This window comes from Pleurodeles waltl, chromosome 1_2 (genome assembly GCF_031143425.1).
Source record: "Pleurodeles waltl isolate 20211129_DDA chromosome 1_2, aPleWal1.hap1.20221129, whole genome shotgun sequence".
In the NCBI taxonomy this organism is placed as follows: Eukaryota; Metazoa; Chordata; class Amphibia; order Caudata; family Salamandridae; genus Pleurodeles; species Pleurodeles waltl.
The window spans coordinates 1,012,819,201-1,012,838,165 of record NC_090437.1 but is presented as its reverse complement, the minus strand read 5'-3'; the positions used below and the strand labels follow the sequence as shown (position 1 = coordinate 1,012,838,165).

The 18,965-nt window shown below is 42.4% G+C and overlaps 1 protein-coding gene across 1 annotated transcript in view; it reads left to right on the top strand.

The window, feature by feature from the left end:
- Positions 1-18,965, top strand: part of SLC30A9 (solute carrier family 30 member 9) — a 519,567-nt gene that overhangs the window by 14,556 nt on the left and 486,046 nt on the right. The window contains exon 3 of the mRNA XM_069201808.1: positions 9,603-9,662. Within this exon, the coding sequence (XP_069057909.1) occupies positions 9,603-9,662 (60 nt within the window). The remainder of the gene's footprint in view (positions 1-9,602; positions 9,663-18,965) is intronic.

Here is an 18,965-nt window from a genome sequence, read left to right as displayed (position 1 = left end):
GTTGAGTGGATTGGGGTGGACTGAAATGGGGTGAGGTGGAATGGATTGGGGTGGATTAGATTGGATTAGGTGGATGGTTTGGTTTGGAGTGATAGGGCTAGTATGGGGTGGCATGGATTGGAGTTGGGTGGATTGAATTGGAGTGGGGTGGATTGAGGTGGATTGGATTCACTGGATTGAAGTGGGTGGATTAGGCTGGAGTGGGTTTGAGTGGGGCAGATTGTAGTGGGATAGAATGGATAGGAGTGGGGTGAACTGATTTGGGATGGGGTGAGCTGGATTGAATTTGAATAGGGTGGATTGGAGTGGATTGAAAGGGGGTGGGTTGGATTGGATTGGGGTGGATTAGATTGGATTGGGGTGGATTATATTGCATTGGGGTGGATTGGATTTAGTGGGGTGAATTGGAGTGGGGTGTACTAAACTGGGGTGGATTGGATTGATGTAGGCTGGATTGGAGTGGGGTAGGCTGGATCAATTGGAATGGAGTGCGTGGTTTGGATTGGAGTGGGGCGTATTGGATCGGGGCAGATTCTTTCAATTTGGAGTAGGTCTGATTGGAGTGGGATAGATTGTTTTGGATTTGAGTGGATCGGAGTGGAGTGGATCGGACTGGAGTGGAGTGAGTTGGACGGGAGTGAGGTGGGATGGATTGGGGTGGATTGGAGTGGGGAGGGGAGGGTTTGATTGGATCGGGGTGAGGTGGATTGGATTGGAGTGGAGTAGTGGATTGGATTGTCTGGGTGGATTGGATTGGTGTGAGGTGAATTGGAGTGGGGTGGATTGGGGTGAATTGGGATGGAGTGGGGTGAATTGGAGTGGGGCAGATTGAAGTGGGGCAGACAGTATTGGAGTGGGGTGTATTGGGCTGGAGTGTGGTGGACTGGATGGGAGTGAGGTGAATTGGGATGGAGTGGGGTGAGGTGGATTGGATAAGAGTTGGGGGTATTGAAGTGGGGTAGATTGTTTTGGATTGGGGTGCATTGGAGTGGGACAGATTGTTTTGGACTGGAGTGGGGCTGACCGAAGTGGGTGGATTGGAGTGGGGCATATTGTTTTGGAGTGGGGCAGGTTGTTTTGGATTGGAGTAGGACAGATTGGAGTGGGGCAGATTGAAATGGATTGGTGTGGGGCAGGTTGTTTTAGATTGAAGTGGGGCAAATTGTTTTGGAGTGTATTCTGTCAAATTGGATTGGGGCAGATTGTTTTCAAATGGAGTGGGGCAGATTATTTTCGATTGTAGTGGGGCAGATTGGAGTGGGGCAGACTTTATTGGGTTGGATTGGATTGAGGTGGTTTAGATTGGATTGGGGTGGATTGGATTTAGTGGGGTGAATTGGAGTGGGGTGTACTAAACTGGGGTGGGGTGGCTTGTAGTAGGGTGGATTGGAGTGGGGTAGGCTGGATCAATTGGAATGGGGTGCGTGGTTTGGATTGGAGTGGGGCGTATTAGATCGGGGCAGATTATTTTAATTTGTAGTAGGTCCGATTGGAGTGGGATAGATTGTTTTGGATTTGAGTGGGGCAGAGTGGAGTGGATCGGACTGGAGTGAGGTGGGATGGATTGGGGTGGATTGGAGTGGGGAGGGGGAGGATTCGATTGGATCGGAGTGAGGTGGATTGGAGTGGAGTAGTGGAGTGGATTGGATTGTGTGGGTGTATTGGATTGGTGTGAGGTGGAGTGGGGTGGATTAGATTGGAGTGAGGTGGATTGGAGTGGGGTGAATTGGAGTGGGGCAGATTGTTTTGGATTTGAGTGGGTCGTTTGTGATTGGAGTGGGGAAGATTGAAGTGGGTCAGACAGTTTTGGGGTGGAATGGAGTGGGGTGTATTGGGCTAGAGTGTGGTGGACTGGATGGGAGTGAGGTGAATTGGTATGGAGTGGGGTGAGGTGGATTGGATAAGAGTGGGGAGTATTGGAGTGGGGTGGATTGTTTTGGATTGGGGTGAATTGGAGTGGGACAGATTGTTTTGGACTGGAGTGGGGCTGACTCAAGTGGGCGGATTGGAGTGGGGCATATTGTTTTGGAGTGGGGAGGATTGGAGCGGGTTAGATTGTTTTGGATTGGAGTGGGGCAGGTTGTTTTGGATTGAAGTGGGGCATATTGTTTTGGAGTGTAGTAGGGCAAATTGGAGTGGGGCAGATTGTTTTCGATTGGAGTGGGGCAGACTGTATTGGGGTGGATTGGAGTGATGTGGATTGGTTTGGGTTGGTGTGGAGTAGACTGGATGGGAGTGGGGTGAATTGTGATGGAGTGGGGTGAGGTGGATTGGATAAGTGTGGGGTGCATTGGAGTGGGGTGGATTGTTGTGGATTGGAATGGGGTGGATTGGAGTAGGAGAGACTGAAGTGGAGCGGATTGGAGTGGGCAGATTGTTTTGGATTAAAGTGGGGTCGATTTTTTGGGATTGGAGTGGTGCGGATTCAAATGGGACAGATTGTTTTGGATTGCAGTGGGGCAGATTGTTTTGGATTGCAGTGGGGCAGATTGTTTTGGATTGCAGTGGGCAGATTGGAGGAGGCAGATTCAAGTGGGCAGACTTTTGAATTGCAGTGGGGCAGGTTGTTTTAGACTGGACCGCAGATGAGTGCAATGGGGCAGATTGTTTTCGATTAGAGCATATTGAAGTTGGCAGACTGTTTTGGATTGGAGTGGGGCAAATTGTAGTGAAGCAGATTGGATTGGGGCCAGATTGTTTTGGATTGGATTGGAGTGGGGCAGATCCGAGTGGGGCATATTGTTTTGAATTGCAATGGGGCCAATTGTTTAGATTGGGGTGCAGCAGAGTGCAGTGGGGCAGATAATTTTCGATTGGAGCATATGGGAGTGGGGCAGACTGTTTTGGATTGGAGTAGATGGGAGTGGGGCAAATTGTTCTGGATTACATTGGGGCAGATTGTTTTGGATTGGAGTGGAGAAGATTGTTTTGGATTGGAGTAGGGCAAAGCGGAGTGGGCCAGATTAGATTGAGGTGGGTTGGGAGGATTGGAGTCAGGAGGGTGTAGTGGATTGGATTTGGCTGAGTGGTTTGGATTGGAGTGGGGTAAATTGATGTGGGAGAGGTGGGATGGATTGGCGTGGATTGTAGGTGCAGACTGGAGTTGGGTGGATTGGGATGTACTGCACGATTATGTGTTAAAGCATCATTTCAGAAGTCATGCATAAGAAACAAACAATGTTGCTTAGCAATATTTAGTACAAGATGATCGTGATCTTTTGAGAGCAGCACCCACAAGCAAAAACAAAAGAAAACATGAATGCAAAGTGAGAAAAGACGACTTGGCAAAGTAAATGTTAATTAGTTATAGAAAATACAACTATGCAGTTTTGTTTGTACTGCTGGGCACGTTTTTTGCCAGTCCCAAGCCTTCTGTTTTCAGGACACTAGTAGTTAAAAGGAACAAAATGGTACACAATTGCGTCGGGAGCAACGGACAGGCACTGATTAAGTTGAATCAATCCATGCTTGGTCCCTGCTCCACAGAGAGGAACAGAAATTATGCCAGGCCTGCGGTGACCAATTATGAGGCTGTAAAGCATAGTGCTACTCGTGCCAACAAATGGCAAATAGCGGGAAGGCTCCAAGCCCTTTACTGTACACAATAGTCTTGCAAGTGAGACGCATGCGATAGCACTCTCTAGCTCTCCCCTGAAAATGGTGAAGGGAAGCTTTACTTAATCTCAGCCACTTGTAATTACTGGTAAATCCCAGTCCATCGTTCTTTTGCCCACAAAAACACATTTGATTAGTCCAACTATATGCAAATCCGCTTTGACCCTACTACAATAGGAACAGTCCAGCCCGAACTGCCAAGCCAGGTTCACTCTGAAGCAGAATAGAAGCAACTAACTTGGGCTCTTCATTCAGGTATAGGTTGGACATTGGCAACATGAGCATTGGACGTGGGTCGCGTGCTTACTGAGCTAGTTGAACCAAGCCACACTCGACTCAAAGCACCTATCAAAGCAAAAATCAGTCTTGGGTTGCTTGTATTGCGGTTCAGAGAGCACCTACCCAGGCGGTTCGGGCTGAATGTGTTCTGATAGAGCTGGGTCAAGACTAATTTGCATATGGGTGGGTCCAAACTAAAGGGAAATGCTGTGCAAAATAGCAATGAACTCAGATGCGGCTGTGAGTAATTACAGAAGAGGCTGTGAGTGGCTGAGATTAATTCAACTCATCACTTTTTGTTTACTTTAATTTAAAGTTATGGCAATGACAGTGGCTACCTGCCATCTGGAAAATCACATTTGATATTAGAGTAGTAAATAACATTGCTTAGATACCAGCTGACAGAAGATCTGGTTTGTTAGTGGAACAGTGCCTTTTTGGAAGTAGTCAGTTGCATTGTTAAAGGAATATATTGGCGTCTTAGAATGGAGCACACAAAGTTGACATTCAGAACATGCTTTGAGCATTCCTGATGCCAATTGCTAGTGTGTGGTTTGAAAACTAATGATTTTAATTTGACATTTTGTAATGAAAAATACCTAGAGATATGTGTTGTGGGGAAACTTAAGATAAATAAAAAGACCGGACTCCTCTTCACAAGGTAAACCATAATTTTTTACTGTTGCGACAGGGAGAATAGGTCTCCCCAGACAGCTTGTCTCAATTTGCTGCTTCACAGGCAGACACTTAAATAGCAGTACCAACAATTACAAAAGGTTAATCAGTAGGTTTAGCAATTACAAACGTGTTGGAAAATCACATCACCGGTGACCTTTTAAACCTTTAACTGATTTCTTACGCTTTCTTTATTGCAGTTCTAAACATGCTTAACAAACCGACTTATTACTCTTGAATGCATGTGTATTTGTGTGTGCCTTATCGCTCTGCTCCCAAGATCTCATATCAGTTTTTGTGTACCCTAGGCTAAAAAAATGTTTGGCAACTTTTTTCCCCCATCCGTGATCAGGGCCATTGATCTGGATTGCACCATATGCATACAGCTTTGTGACTGCCTGTGGCTGCATGTATTAGCACAATAAAGACAAAGTTTGTTGCACAAATTGATTGTTTTTTAGTTAACATTCCAAATGAGAGCAAGTAGAATTTCTGACACTGCTTTAAATGAAAGTGACCTACTCCCAAGTATTTAACGTGGTCAGCATGTAATTTTAGCATTTCAATGGTCAGCTGTATTTATTAAAGCACTAGCTTTTGTTGATTAACAGTTGTTCTATAATTTTCCAGTAATAGATTGGGAATTTATACTGTCCAAAAGATTGGTGTCTGTAGAGTGCCGGAGAAAGAATGCATGAAAGTAAATTCAAAAGCCATGGATTTCCCTCACTTGCGCTCTTGAGTGAATATATCCGTTCTTTGGGAAGACCATGAAACCAGTGGTTTGTCCCTTTGGTACCAAAGGGTATTAAAGCACACTGATCAAGTGATATACTCAGGTTCACACAGTGGGTATTAGCATGAGCTGCACTGTAAAAAATGCAAGGCAATGCTGATACCCCATCCTCCAAAAAACTCTCCTTTTATGCATACAAATTCAGGTCACCTATCACATACAAGTAAACATATGTCTAAGTTATTTCATTTGTTGTAGAATGGCGTAGTAACTGCCCAGAATGTTTTCTCCACTGTGAGTCCCCATATACAAATTATTGACTTACAATTTTAAATTCCTGTATGGAAACCTACCTCTGTAGTCCCCTTGCTAAAACGTAAAGAAATGTAGTACACATGTGCATTTTTGTGACTTGCTTCGTGATGATTTCTTGACCTGCTAAGTTCCAGAAGAACTATTGTTCCTGTATATAGCTGCAAATGCTGGGCATGCTTCAGAGTTATTTTGATGAGTAGTTATGCCTTTATCCCTTTTTAGATGCATGTTACTGCTGAATATTCATGCCTAATTTTCAAAGAAGTTGTGGTGAGTAGTTGTCTTACTGTAGGTTTAGGTTGAGTCGGTGATGAATTTAGCAGGAGTTAAAAATTCATGCTCAAGGAAAAAGCATTATGAAACCCAAAAGTGTAATCTGTAAGTATTTATATCCTACTCTTGGAAATTCATGAATTCTGCTTCCTTCTTTGAGCAGCGGTCATAGAAATATTGTTTGTTTGCAGATAAGAATCGAGTCCATGTCTTCCACGTCTGCAATCATAAGTCACATGCCCTGTATGGTGATTATGAAGTTATACCTTATTTACTATTTTTCGTCCAAATTTGGAAGTGAACACACTCCAAGTGCAGTGAAATGACAAAAGTTAATTTGTCCATTTTAATTGTCCCCCTTTTTTTTTTCTCAAATATTTAGCAGATCAAGAATTACCAGCTGCTGTGTTACATTCTTTGAAACAGAGGAACTTCTTCAGGGCAAAAAAACAAGTGCAGTCTGCAGTCCCTTTATGTCATTTTACCATCACAATAATATTGTTGACCAGTCACTTGGTAATGACCCATCGTCGTACGGCTTTTCAATTAGAGACTTCTGGTAGGCCAGGGCAGTTCTTCTGTCTTGGTTTTGCTGGACTTATCTGGGGCTTCCTTTATAGACTCTGATGACTTCATGCAGATGCCCCCTCAAGAGTCTGGTATTTGTGGTTCAGACCGGGCATGGCTGAAATTGTGTCCGTAGGGTAGGGCCCTAGCTGTGCATTTGAATCCTTTTCAGTCTTTGTTTAAGTTCCCTTCCCATGGTGTACGTCATGGCTTTTCTGTGAGCCCAAACATCTTCAACCATTATTTTCTTCCCCTGGTGCATCGTCGTCATTCATTTTGGTTGAAGTAGCTTGCCACACTGACAATACACAGATTCTGATATCTTTGGTTGACCAATCTCATTGTGCTGCCAGTGTTTTTAATGACAAGTTGGTTGTTGTAGATTGGATAGGAACCAATTCTCTCAAATTAAAAATGGAAAAGGTAAATGTTTAGTGGTCTCTAGATGCAGTTTTCCCAGAGCGCTTTCTGTGTGATTTTGGCCAACTCAACTAGTCTCTGACTGGTTCTGCATAATCTCGAGTTTGTTTCAAGCAGGATCTTTCCCTGAAGTTAGCAGATTTTCTTTCATGTGTTTGTTTTCCGTATTGAAACGGACTTGCAAGATCTAACTCTGTCTACCACACATACCAGGCCTCTGTTGGTGCAGGCTAAAATATTGAGGCACCTGGCTTCTTCTTCTGTGTCTATTCTATATTGACAACAGTGGAAATAAAATGAGGCTTCTATCCTTGAATCATTCAAGACGGTTTTGCCGTCTTGGCCCTTGATGGACCTGCATTGGTGGCCTGTGCCTAATAGATTATTTTCGAAGCATGTGCTTGTTAATTGATTTTATGAGTTTATAGCTTAGAGCCCATCTATCTACCTGTGGAACAAATTCCATCGTTGCTGTCCTGCACACAGTGTCAGCTGCACAGAAAAGTGTCTTTTGCTTGTTCCTAGAAAGTACCACTCAGACATGGGGGAGAAGGGCCGTTTCTGTTGTGGTAGCTAGATTCTGAAACTCTCTACTGCTCTACCTTCGGTCTTTAAATCAATTGTGCCTTTCCATAAAGCCCTGAAAACTTGGCCCTTCTCTATCTGCCTGTGACAATGGTTCTCCTCTGTTCTTTAATCTAGGACACCTTGTTAGTTAACGGTGTGCTTTAGAAGTCTTGATACATAAATATATATTTATTTTTTATCTTTTTGCATTGTTCCTTGTGAAGAGTGGCCCCATCCGGACAGCAACTTCTGGTTTTATTTCTAAAGATGCATTTATCTTCCAAAAATATCAAAATAATTGAGAATTAGTGTTAGACATCTGATGGTTTTTGCTCAGAACTGTTTGGAATCCTTACTTATAGGACAGCTTCAGAGTTGGAGTGTACAAAGCCTCTCATTAGTTTATGAACTGTAAGTGCATTTTTGCCATGCCCAGGTGTAATCCTTAAATCCCAACACTAGGACTATGCACAACATCTGATCACTAGAGAAATGGCATAATTTCAAAGCAGAATATGTTTTGTGTTCCTCCAGCACACACCATGGCATTTCAGCAAGAAGTGTGTAAAAACAATTGTGAACATTCTTCTGCAGTTGAATGGTGGGTGCTCACCAGGAAGTGCTCTTGTTGTTGGACACTGAAAACTCTCCATATGCCTGATGTTCATAAAATATAATGTTGACCGTAATTCAATTCATAGATTGTTTTTCAGACTGATTAAACAAGATAAACAATGTCATTTTCAACACTGCAAATAATCATTATTGTTATGCTCCTGTAGTGCTATCTGTGTTTAACCACCAACTCCATCTTGACCACTGACTCCATGTTGTGCTTAGCTTCAAATGGCGTCACATTGGTGGCAGAAGTGTTTTTCCACACGCAGCCTGTTAATGTGTTTTTGCTTTTCTTACCAGGGAAGAGAACACAACATGGGGGATGCAATGTTGATAAGAGTGCATAAGGGTGAGAATGTTGATGGTAGAACAGGATACTGCTCGGTCTTGGAAAGACACCTTGGGACCTGGCCAGTCTCTTGCATGTTTTTTCAACACTGACCCAGTACAGCCAGTGCTTGAATTTCACAACTTACTCGAAGGGTGGGGGATTTTCTAGAACCTTCCTCTTAAGTTTGTTTAAGGTATATAAGGTGGGGAAGCTTGACACTGAGGGTAGAAGGAACACATTTCTGAGAGTGGATGCATTAGTCAGAATAATCCCGTCGGGGAAGTTTTTGCTGTCTCAGCTGTCATGGGTTCCACAGCTTGATGTTGGCAGACAAGGATGATGTTTGGTTCGATCCCCACTGTGATGCATTTTTAATTCTTAACATCTAGCTTTATTGTGTGCATGCATACATCTACGTAGTCACTGCATATATATATTAATTCTTAATATGTTGATTTTGATCTGATTATTATCCAATTGCTGTTAATATTTTAGCATATTTGTATTTGAGACCTGGGATGGGCCTTAATAAATTAATTACTCATTCTGAGTGCTGCATTCTTTAGTTTCGTTCCCTCTCAGCCTGAAGCAAAGCATAACAGCTCCATATTTTTCATAGCCTTGAATGCAGTTATTTGAATGAATACCGATTATCGGTCTGTTTAGAAAAGACAGAAGTAAATGTTTCTAAAAATATTTTTCGTATTTTCTATTTCACCGTGGAAAAATGTGGTAGAGATTTCCACATTTTTTTCAATTTATTCTCCCTTGGATCTGTCACACCTTTCAGTAGGTAGAAGTTTAATCTTGCACAAAGAAATTTCTATAAGAACAATTTCTGCGCAAATATATTTCCCCACTTTTCATCAGTTATACTTTTGCCTTACCTGCATAAAGAGGATGTGTTAATTAAAAGAAGCTTCATACTTCCCCTTTCAGAACCATTCCTTTTTTTTTTTTTTTTTTTTTTTTTTTACAGAAGCCAGAATTACTGGTGTTCTCAATGTTTCTGGTGGCATCTTACTTGTAAGAGCAGTTCTGCCCTCTTGCGAACAGTGATGGCACCTGTGTGTATGTATGTGAGACACATGATAAATTCTTCTAGTAAATTGTACTTTTTTGCCTAACATTAGGTAGTGGTATACCCTTTTTGCACAGCCTTGAAATGTTTCAAACCTAAAAATGTCTAATTTTTCGTTTTTCAAGGGCAGGGCACCAGCAGTATGGGACAAAAAACATTTCCAGAAAATCCCATTCAAGTGAAGGGTAAGTAATTCACTCCTGATTGTACATTAGTGTTGTAACATTTGAACAATTGGGAGGAAACACAATTGGTTTTGGCATTCATATTTGTGACAGCAAACTGAGCTCAACAAGAGTGCTGCTTTGCAAGTTGTTGGTATTCTCACGGAATGAGCAAACTATACATGCATATTGTCTCTCTGAAGCATCTGTTTGAAAAGAAAAGCTGAAGAAAAACAAGTACTTTTAACAAGCATGAAATTATTTTTAAATAGTTTGTATTGGTTTTACTGCAAAGGAGTTTATATCAGTTGCCATTAGGTTAGCATAGCATATGGAGTGTATGCCACATTATAGTGAGCAGGATTAAAGACTCTTTTGTGACGTTTCATTGTGTTCCTTATGGTTTATTGCATCATGAAAATGATGTAATAATTGAAAATTAGATAAAAGCGATATAGTTATTCAAAAGCTTGATACATATGTGTCAGTGATTTACTATAAAATCCCAAACTTATTTCTCTCCCCCTCACCCCCCCAAAAAAAGCCCCGCTGTTCCCATCTGAAGAACCCTGACATACGAAGGGGCAAGTTGCAATGCGTAAATAGGGAATGTGGAGGGCCACATACATTGCGATTGGATAGGGAGGAAAGGAAGGCAGGAGGGTCTAATATATTTTGACCTTTCAGTGACTTCCTGAAGTATGGCATCCCAATTTATGGAAATCAGTTGTTTTCGGAGACCCAGTCCCCCCCCCCCCCCCCTTTCTTGTGACAAATGGCAGCTAATGCGCGTGAAGAGCATACATTTCCGGAAGACTGTCCTATAAGCAGCTCTGGAAAAAGGACGGTGATGGCCCATGCAGAAATAGAACTGTGTGCCAGAAACTATTCTGAATTGGGGGTGCAGGATAATAAGCCATTTTCATGTTCTTAGATTGGTAATGGGAAAATGATACGCTGGTGCTGGACAAGCGTAGAAGTGACAGGTCATGAAGTTGGAGGAAGATGAACATTTTCGCCGTACTTGCAGAGTGCCTCTATTGCTGTTATAAAAACAGTTTGGAAGTTTGAAGTCAGTCGTTTTTTTGCCATAATTTATTCATGTAGTATAAGTTTGGCATTGAGCATGTTTGACATTGTGTGTCATGTTATACATGGTGTACAGTATGTTGACATTCATTCCGATGTGGTGAATTCCGAATTCAGGTTTAATGATTCTGATGTGGAGGATATCGTGTGAAACAAACCGATTAAATTTTATTTTGTGCCATAAGAATTATTGTACATTTTCAATGACTAATTGATGTTTTCACTGATGTATTAAGCAGATCTTGGATGATTCCCCGCTCTGTACCACTTCCAGTCTTCACTGATTGTTGCACAGGTATGGTGGGGTCATAAGGGCACACCCCTATTGTTTGATAATCAGCAAAAGGACACAAAGGGTAGGAGTATTCCGAGTGCGGAGTGTGAATGGGAGCTTAAAGAGAGTGGAATGAGAGAGGAGGTGGAGCAGGGAGAGAGAAGAGTCCCACACATCACTGCAAAACCAGGTCTGACAGCAACAGTGGAAGGCTAAATTGAAAGACTGAAAGACTTCTTCTAGGGGAAGAACACATAAATAGGGAGGTAGGGCATTGAATCAGAAGCAGGGAAGTGAATTATACGACAAAGCCATCCAGTATGAACAAGTGGGAGCTTACCCAGAGACCACTCTTGGAATATTTTAATGTATTGGTATCAGTGGGTCTCCAGCACACACCTAGAGCCTTTTGCAGCTGAGACCTAAAAAGTGTACACGCCAACAGCGTTTGTAAATGTTAAACTTGAATACATAAACACAGAAAGAGAGTTGGCTATGTTGATGCCAATGACAGCTGAAGAGATTGGGCATTTATTATAGTCAACGTCAGGTATTTACAGAGTATTAAATTATGACAAGGAGAGTCTGATGCTGCTGCTTTCACACATTCACTTCTCTTTTTAAAGCACTTAGGAAACGGAACGCTTCTTTTCCTTTCAAGGGTTTTAATGATACATTTAGAATGCATAGACTAATGTTTAAGCATGTGCTTGACCCTATTTCGATTTATTCTATACCCAAAAACAGAAACTCTGTTGCTGTAAACAATGAACACCATGTGTGAGGAAATGGGATATATTAAATGATGTGGTTGTGTAACCTTACAGTGTAATACAATACCAACCCCTTTAGGCCCAGTCAGGTTACGTTTGTTAAGCCTTAGCTCGGCCCAGGGTAGCTGTGGCTCTGAGCAGTCAAGCTTACACAAAACAACAAAAGTGAAGCCTTTAAACAGCAACAAAACAATTGAAGAAGAAAGCAACTTAGCATTCATGAAATCCAACACCCAATTCATAAAAATAGACTATATTGCTATGAATTTCTGGATAGCACAAATAAAAATATCCGCTGGAAATTTCCGGAAAAGAAACAATAAATCAGACATTTTCACTTAACCACAAACAAACATTGGTAAATTCAACACATTTGACATTGGCAACTCTCTCAAGAAAAACTTTGGCAAGTTTGTCTGCAGTTACTTATTTACTTTGGGGGACCAATCTGACAGGGAGCCAGACAATGGGACCAACAAGGTCCAGAGACATAGTTACCTCCTCATGGAAAGCAGACTTTAGTCCTGTTCCAGAGTCAATGACCCCTTGCATTTGCCCTCTATGGAGTGTTCCTGATCCAAGGGATACAGGATACTGAAGATGCTCAAAGATACTGAAAATTCTGGGCAGTCGATGGGGGTCTTCCTGGGGCTACTTCTTTGTCTTTGGTCCTCGTGAGGTGATCCTGGCCACAGGGTTAACTTTCCTTGAAGCCCTCTTGGGGTCAACCAAAGTCCCGTCACCACTAGGCTACCAGTCGCCCGGCACAGCGAATTTAGCGGTTTCCTTCTTTTGCTGTTAATTCCCTTCTGGGCAACCAAACTACTCCTCAACAATTCTCCCAGCTTCAGCAGACACAGGTGCAACTGTTGAGCATCTCTTGGGCTGCACAGCCTGCAAGGTGCAGCGATCCGGTGATTTGGACTTCTTCACCTTTTGTGTCCCCATGATGAGAACAGGAAGTCAGCCAACTGACTCTTGGAATCTAGTTCTGACTGGGCTCGTTGATGGCTCCCATGAGCAGGACATAGCAGGCACAGATCTTTCCTTCACTAGCCCAAGGTGCAGTCCTTCAGTGCAGCCTCTTTTTTTCCACCGGTTTTAGAATCAGGTTTTAGGTCCTCTTCTCCAGTCGAGAGATCAGAGTTCTGGGTGCCAAGGGTGCCCCTTTTATGCCCAGAATGTACCCTCAGACGGTTGTGGTTACTAGCCAAAGAGGTATCCGGTTCCCTCCTGCCTGATGACAACTTCCTGTGAAGTATGCCATCGAGCTATCCTGGAGTCTTCTATTTTGCCCACTCCCAGGATGGCAAGACCCTTCTCTTGGCGTTTCAAGCTTGGTAGCCCTCCCTAGACGTGTGGCTATGAGGTCTACACACACAAGGAAAAAACAGTTGGGCAGCTGGTTTCTCCCTCTCTGCCCCTGCTTGCCTGCCTGCCTACCTACAGAGTAGAGCAGCCCCTCTCAAGTGTCATTCCCCACTGCCCTTCAAAGCTTGCTTCCCCTGTGAATCTCGTCTGTTGGGTTAACACCCAGTGTGGCTTTCTTCCTTGAGAAGGTTACAACATGACATGACCGGCTTGTGCACTGGAACTTAAACGTGCACTCCTTTGCAGTGCTGCCTAATAGGGCCATGTCATAGTATCTAAAGCAAACCTAAATTAATTATTATTTTTATATTGAAAAAGCACTTCTGTGCCTGAAACTAGTAATTACCCTAGCCATATCCTTTCTCTAGGAGCTTTGCTTGCTTGTAGTGAAACTGGAGATTTCCCAGTCTTTCAATATGCCAATCTCTCTCTCATTGAATAATTACTTTTGGTATAATCATTGGTCATTAATCTTGGAGCGATTCATCTCTGAAGCCTAATCAGTAGATTATTTTGCCATTAATTTTGGGGTATTGATTTTGTGAAGTTGAATATAAATCTCAAAACACCTTTTTTTTTGTTTTGTTATGGAAGGAAAATCCCTTCATGCCTACCTTTTAATCTTTTTTAAACCTTGAATCAATGCTATTATTGTATTTTTCTAGTGTAATATTTTGCACAATGGAGGCATTTGCTTTCCTCATCCTTCCAATTCATAAATACATTTTGCCATTACCTGATATTTTGCCTTCCTTTCAGCTCTCACCCTTAAGCATGCCTTTGTCTTCTTGATCTATTTTTTACTGCTAATGGTTTTGTTTTCCCATTATCACCTCCAAATGTTTATATCATAGCAAGGTTATGTAAATAAAAAGACGCAATTTTCCAACTGTTCAGTACCTCTGCAAGGCTGGAGTAGCATAGGCGGAGTCTGCGACCTGTCCTTGCCAGACTTGACACTGTACCACTGCACTAGCAGACTTTATGCAGTCCATTCAGCAGCTGCCTAAATGAATGAGACTGTAAAACCTTTCTGAGCTTCTTGCTGGTTGTAAATGCTAAGTCCAGAAAAAGTGTGTCATTTTGGATAGAAGAGCACCTCCTCTTGAGGATGGGATTTGCTTTGAGACAGTATTGGAATTTCTGATTTATGCCTTTAAACCAAAGGACCACATCATTTAAAAAAAACAAAAAAACATTTTTTTAATACTGTGATAATTTCAAAAAGTTGAGATGAAGTTTGGAAGCAGACTGTTCTGTTTGCAGTAAAGAAAAACTGGCTGCATGACTGGCCCGTCTCAGAGTAATTTCCTTTACAAACCGCTCTCATAAATATTACTGTATTAGGTATTCCCATTTTCTTTGCCATGGGTGTAATTGTAGCATCTTTCTGATTTTCTTTTCGTGCTGTTGTTGCCATTTTGTTTCATTGGTGCAATGTGGTACTTTTTAATATGTACATACGTTTTGCAGCACAGTATCACTATGATGAGGTTAGCAAAGTGTTTTTTACAGTTAATCGTGACCTATCCATGATGTTTTTTTTTATTGGACTCTTTACATCATAAAAAAGTGTGCGTTTGAATTTTATTGGCACCTAACTCAAACTAAAAAAAATCATGGCAGTATCTATAGGTGCCATATAATACCGGCATGCAGTATAAACCTAATCACTTGGACGTTGGCTATCTGTAAAGATAATCTAGAACACCGATGTTGTGGGGGTGGTGAGAGAAAGGATAACAGACAAATGATCCTTCTTAACTTGAAGGTATCCTACCGTCCAATACAGGAGCTTTGTGTGATCGGCTGCAGGTTCCCCATTTATGGAAGAGGTGGTCTCACACACTTAATTGTGTCATGCTTGGTACAAACGGTTGGGAGTGGCTCTCAGTAGGTTTTATGGAGCGATGAATGTGTGACAATAAAGGAAATTGCCCGGGCCCCAGACCAGAAGCCTATGCCCCCTAAAAATTGGGTGCGTAGATGACCTTTCTACATTCAGGTAGGCCTTGATTGTGTTTATGCCCACTAAGTAGGGCAGGTGTTGGCACACCTTTGGTGATAGGGATTATAGCCCTGAAGAATGCCCATACCTGACCAGGCTCTTAGTGAGGGCAGAAACATGTCAACTACCTGCTGACGTCTTGAGTCCTTACACTCATGCCGTTACGTTTTTAACGTTACTCGCGGACACCACTATTAAAGCTGAAAATTACCGGTAGTCCATTAGATATTTTCCCAGTATTATCCAGTAGTTTGTATCTAAGAACTTCCTCCAGTGTAGGCCTACTGTGAGGTTTGAGTCCGCCGTGGTGGTATTGCCCTCCCAGGGTGGTGAGAGGTGGTCTATGATGAAGCATGCCACAATTAAGTGTGTGAGACCACCTCTTCCAGAAATGGGGAACCCCCAGCCGAACACACACCACAACGCTCCTGTATTGTTGGACTTTAGGATAACTTCAATTTAAGAGGATCACTTGTCGGTTATACTCCCCCAGCCTCCCCCCCCAAAAAAAACCACACACACCTTGTGTGTTCTAGATTGTCTACATCAGGAGGAAGTGTGGGCTGGAGTACCTCTCGCCTCTGCCTTTGTGTACAGATATCTGTAAAGATAGCCCAGTAAATTAAGTACTTGCAGCTGAGATCTCTGTGCTTTTTATCATTCACGTTCACACGGCAGTTCAGTCTTTCATCCCTCGGAGATCGAAAAACGAGTTCCACATAATTTAATAATAGTTAAACCCATTATTTGCAGCTGTAAAAGACTCCACAATTGTAGTTTGTATTTATATTAAAACCAAATGTCCTCTAGAGTAAATAATTTGAAATAGACCTGTTTAAAAATAACTTTCTTTTTCTTACATATCCTACTTTTGTAAAATTATTGTAGCTAGACGTAAGTGGCTAGTGTTGTAACCACAAATGCAGTTTATGGCTGTGAATATGTCCTTCCTCGTTTTTAAAACTATGGACTCAATAGGCAGGCACACAAGGATAACTCTATCTAAACTATTAAGTGCTTTTGTTTCATAGTGCTTGAACCATAGTCTTCCCACGCATGAGTGCTCAAGAATGTTCTCATTTTCTAATTTCTGCAGTTTCGTCAGTTCCTCTGCGATTTGCAAAACTGGTCTATACTTGTGGCCCAGACTCCTATTCCCTGAATTTGTGGCACACCATCATTTTTTAAATATCTTTTATTAGATATTTTGACACATGGAATCTTTTGGTAGTTGTGCTCATTAGTATACATTGTAAACGTGCCAAAGTCACATAAATATTGATATATCCATTATGCTAATACTGTTGGTATCAAGAATTAACTGGATCATTTAATCATAAGATCATCCAAATTCAACTGATCTTAGTAATAAACTTATGGAGATGACGAAGGGAGTAATTAAGGATCCACTGACTCTGGTGCTACAGTGGTAGGAAGTTAGAAATATTTGGGGAGGTAATCTGGCCAGGTCCGAACACTGTGATTCGGGGTAAATCACTTTCTGGGAAAATCCCTTTAACGCTCCATGGGGAAAAAAAAAAAAGAAAAGAAAAAACGTATAATGTAATCTGGTGCTTATTTAAGGCATTCTAATACCCATTGAAAATATTTGTGCTCTATAAAACTGCAAAACATTTGAGGAATATTTATTCTGTTGGCACAATAAGATTGATGGTACTTGTGTTAGGTTTCTGTGATTAGGCATTTGCAGAAATAGCAAAGGCGATGGGAAGCAGCTCTGTTTTGTATTGTACCTCTTTGTATCTGAAACCTTTCCAACAGAAATCCTCACCGTCTTTTGGCCAGAATAGTTTACACAGCTAGAAAACTTGAAAATAAGATTTTCACCTGAATTGAGCCTTTATGGGACTCTTAAAAGGTAGCCCCACTCCACTTTATCAAAAGCTTTCTCTACATGAGAAAGCACTACCATCAGTTCAGAGGGGTTGCTTGAGATCCATAGTGTATGGAAACCGGCTTTTTGCTGGCCCCCTACTTTTTGCCCCCATTTGGACTACTAGCTGCTAGTTTTCTGACTGAGAGTGCACTGAGGCCTGCTAACCAGACCTTTGTGCCAGTGTTCTCACCTCTTACAAAGTGTATGTCGAATTGGCTATCCCCAATTGGCAAGTAGTGACTTACCTATAAGTCCTGAGTATATGGTACCAAGGGCATGTAACTCAGAACCGCCGCACTGATTGTGCCACCCTCTGTGTGACAAAGTACAACATGGCTCCCAGTCTGCCACTGAAGCCTGGGAGAGCAAGCTCCTCACAGTCGAGGGAAGGATCGTACATCTTGGGAGTGGCCAGTGGAGTGCACTCTGGGATTTCTAGATGCCACACATTCCCGGAAAGTCATCACTAAGAGGTAGTGGACCCAGTAGCCCATTGGCCAGTGGCAATGTTGTCCCCTCAGGGCATTTTCCTGGGATAAATTTGGCACACTTAGCACCCTGAACCTCTGATCACGTTGGAACTGCAACAAGGACTGAAGGAGGACTGTCGTGCTGACCCCTGGATCGCACGAAGAGAAGCTACATCGCCTGCTGGACTGCACCTGAGCATTTTGGGCTCAGGGAAAATCGTGCTGTAGACCAAACCAGCGACTCCAAGGGTCAATAGGCTGACCCTATGGAACAAGCTCCAGGGACAAAAGAGCTGAAGTAGCCTAAACCAGCAAGTCAGTAGTTACTTACAAAGAATCACCGTTGACTGCTGCTGGGTGCCCCAAGAGACTGATCCTCAACAGCCAAACGTTGCACCTGAATCAGCCAGATCCAAGAGTGTCATCAGAGTCTAGATTGGTCCCCTAAGAGGGACACCAGCCTCCACTGAAGGATTTTACCACTGTGTTTGGAGACCGGTTGCCCAGCAGCAGCTGGCTTTCTACTGCCTCAAAGAGAAACTTGTGGGTCTTCGACCTCTGTGGCCAAAGTCACCCCACACACCCTGTGCACCAAGGAATCACCACAAGGGCACCCCCGTCGACCGCACAGCAACCAGAGCATCTTTTTATCCTGTATTCCCAGCATCCGGGCCATGCCATAAAAGTCTATGTTGGTCGTGCTGTAAAGTTTGGAACTGGACTGGAAATTGCTCTGGTGGTCAGGTAACTGTCAAATCTACCCCATTTGCCCTGCCTCTGGTGGATTTTGATCATCTTGAACTCTACAAATTCATAAAAATATAATTTTATAAATTGGTCTTATGTTTCTTCTGTGTTGTGTGGCTTTCTTATTTTGTTGTTCGGTACTGTCAAATGCTTTAGACTAAGATCCTTTGTGCAAGTGTTGCTGCTCGAAGCCATAGCTACCCAGGGTTGAGCTTAAGGTTGTTCAAACAAGCCTAACTGGACCCAAGACAGTTTTTGCTAGTGTATTCCACTGTAAAACTGCATAGCTATACCATATAATACATCCAATTCCTCACACACAGTAGGAAAGAGAGTGTGCAGGAAGGTGGAGTCTGGAGGATCTACCAGGAGGAAATCTCACTTGGGACTTCTGGATTAGACAAGGAATGACCTTTCATAGTCTGTTTCCTAAAATATTTGCAGAGATCTCAATTTATTTTATTTTATTTCTATTGGGTTTTTAACACAATACAAAACCTTTGCAGTTTGTGCACTGAGATACACAACATTTTCAGTGACACCAAATTTAATAGCTCTTAATTCTATAAAACATAATGGGAGGGACACAGCACTTCAGTTCCAAAAAAGAGTTGTAATGTTGTCATGCCTATATTTGTGAGTATTCTTCTGAGAGCTTCATGCCTTTTATACAGGTTCCATCCTTTTCTCATAGA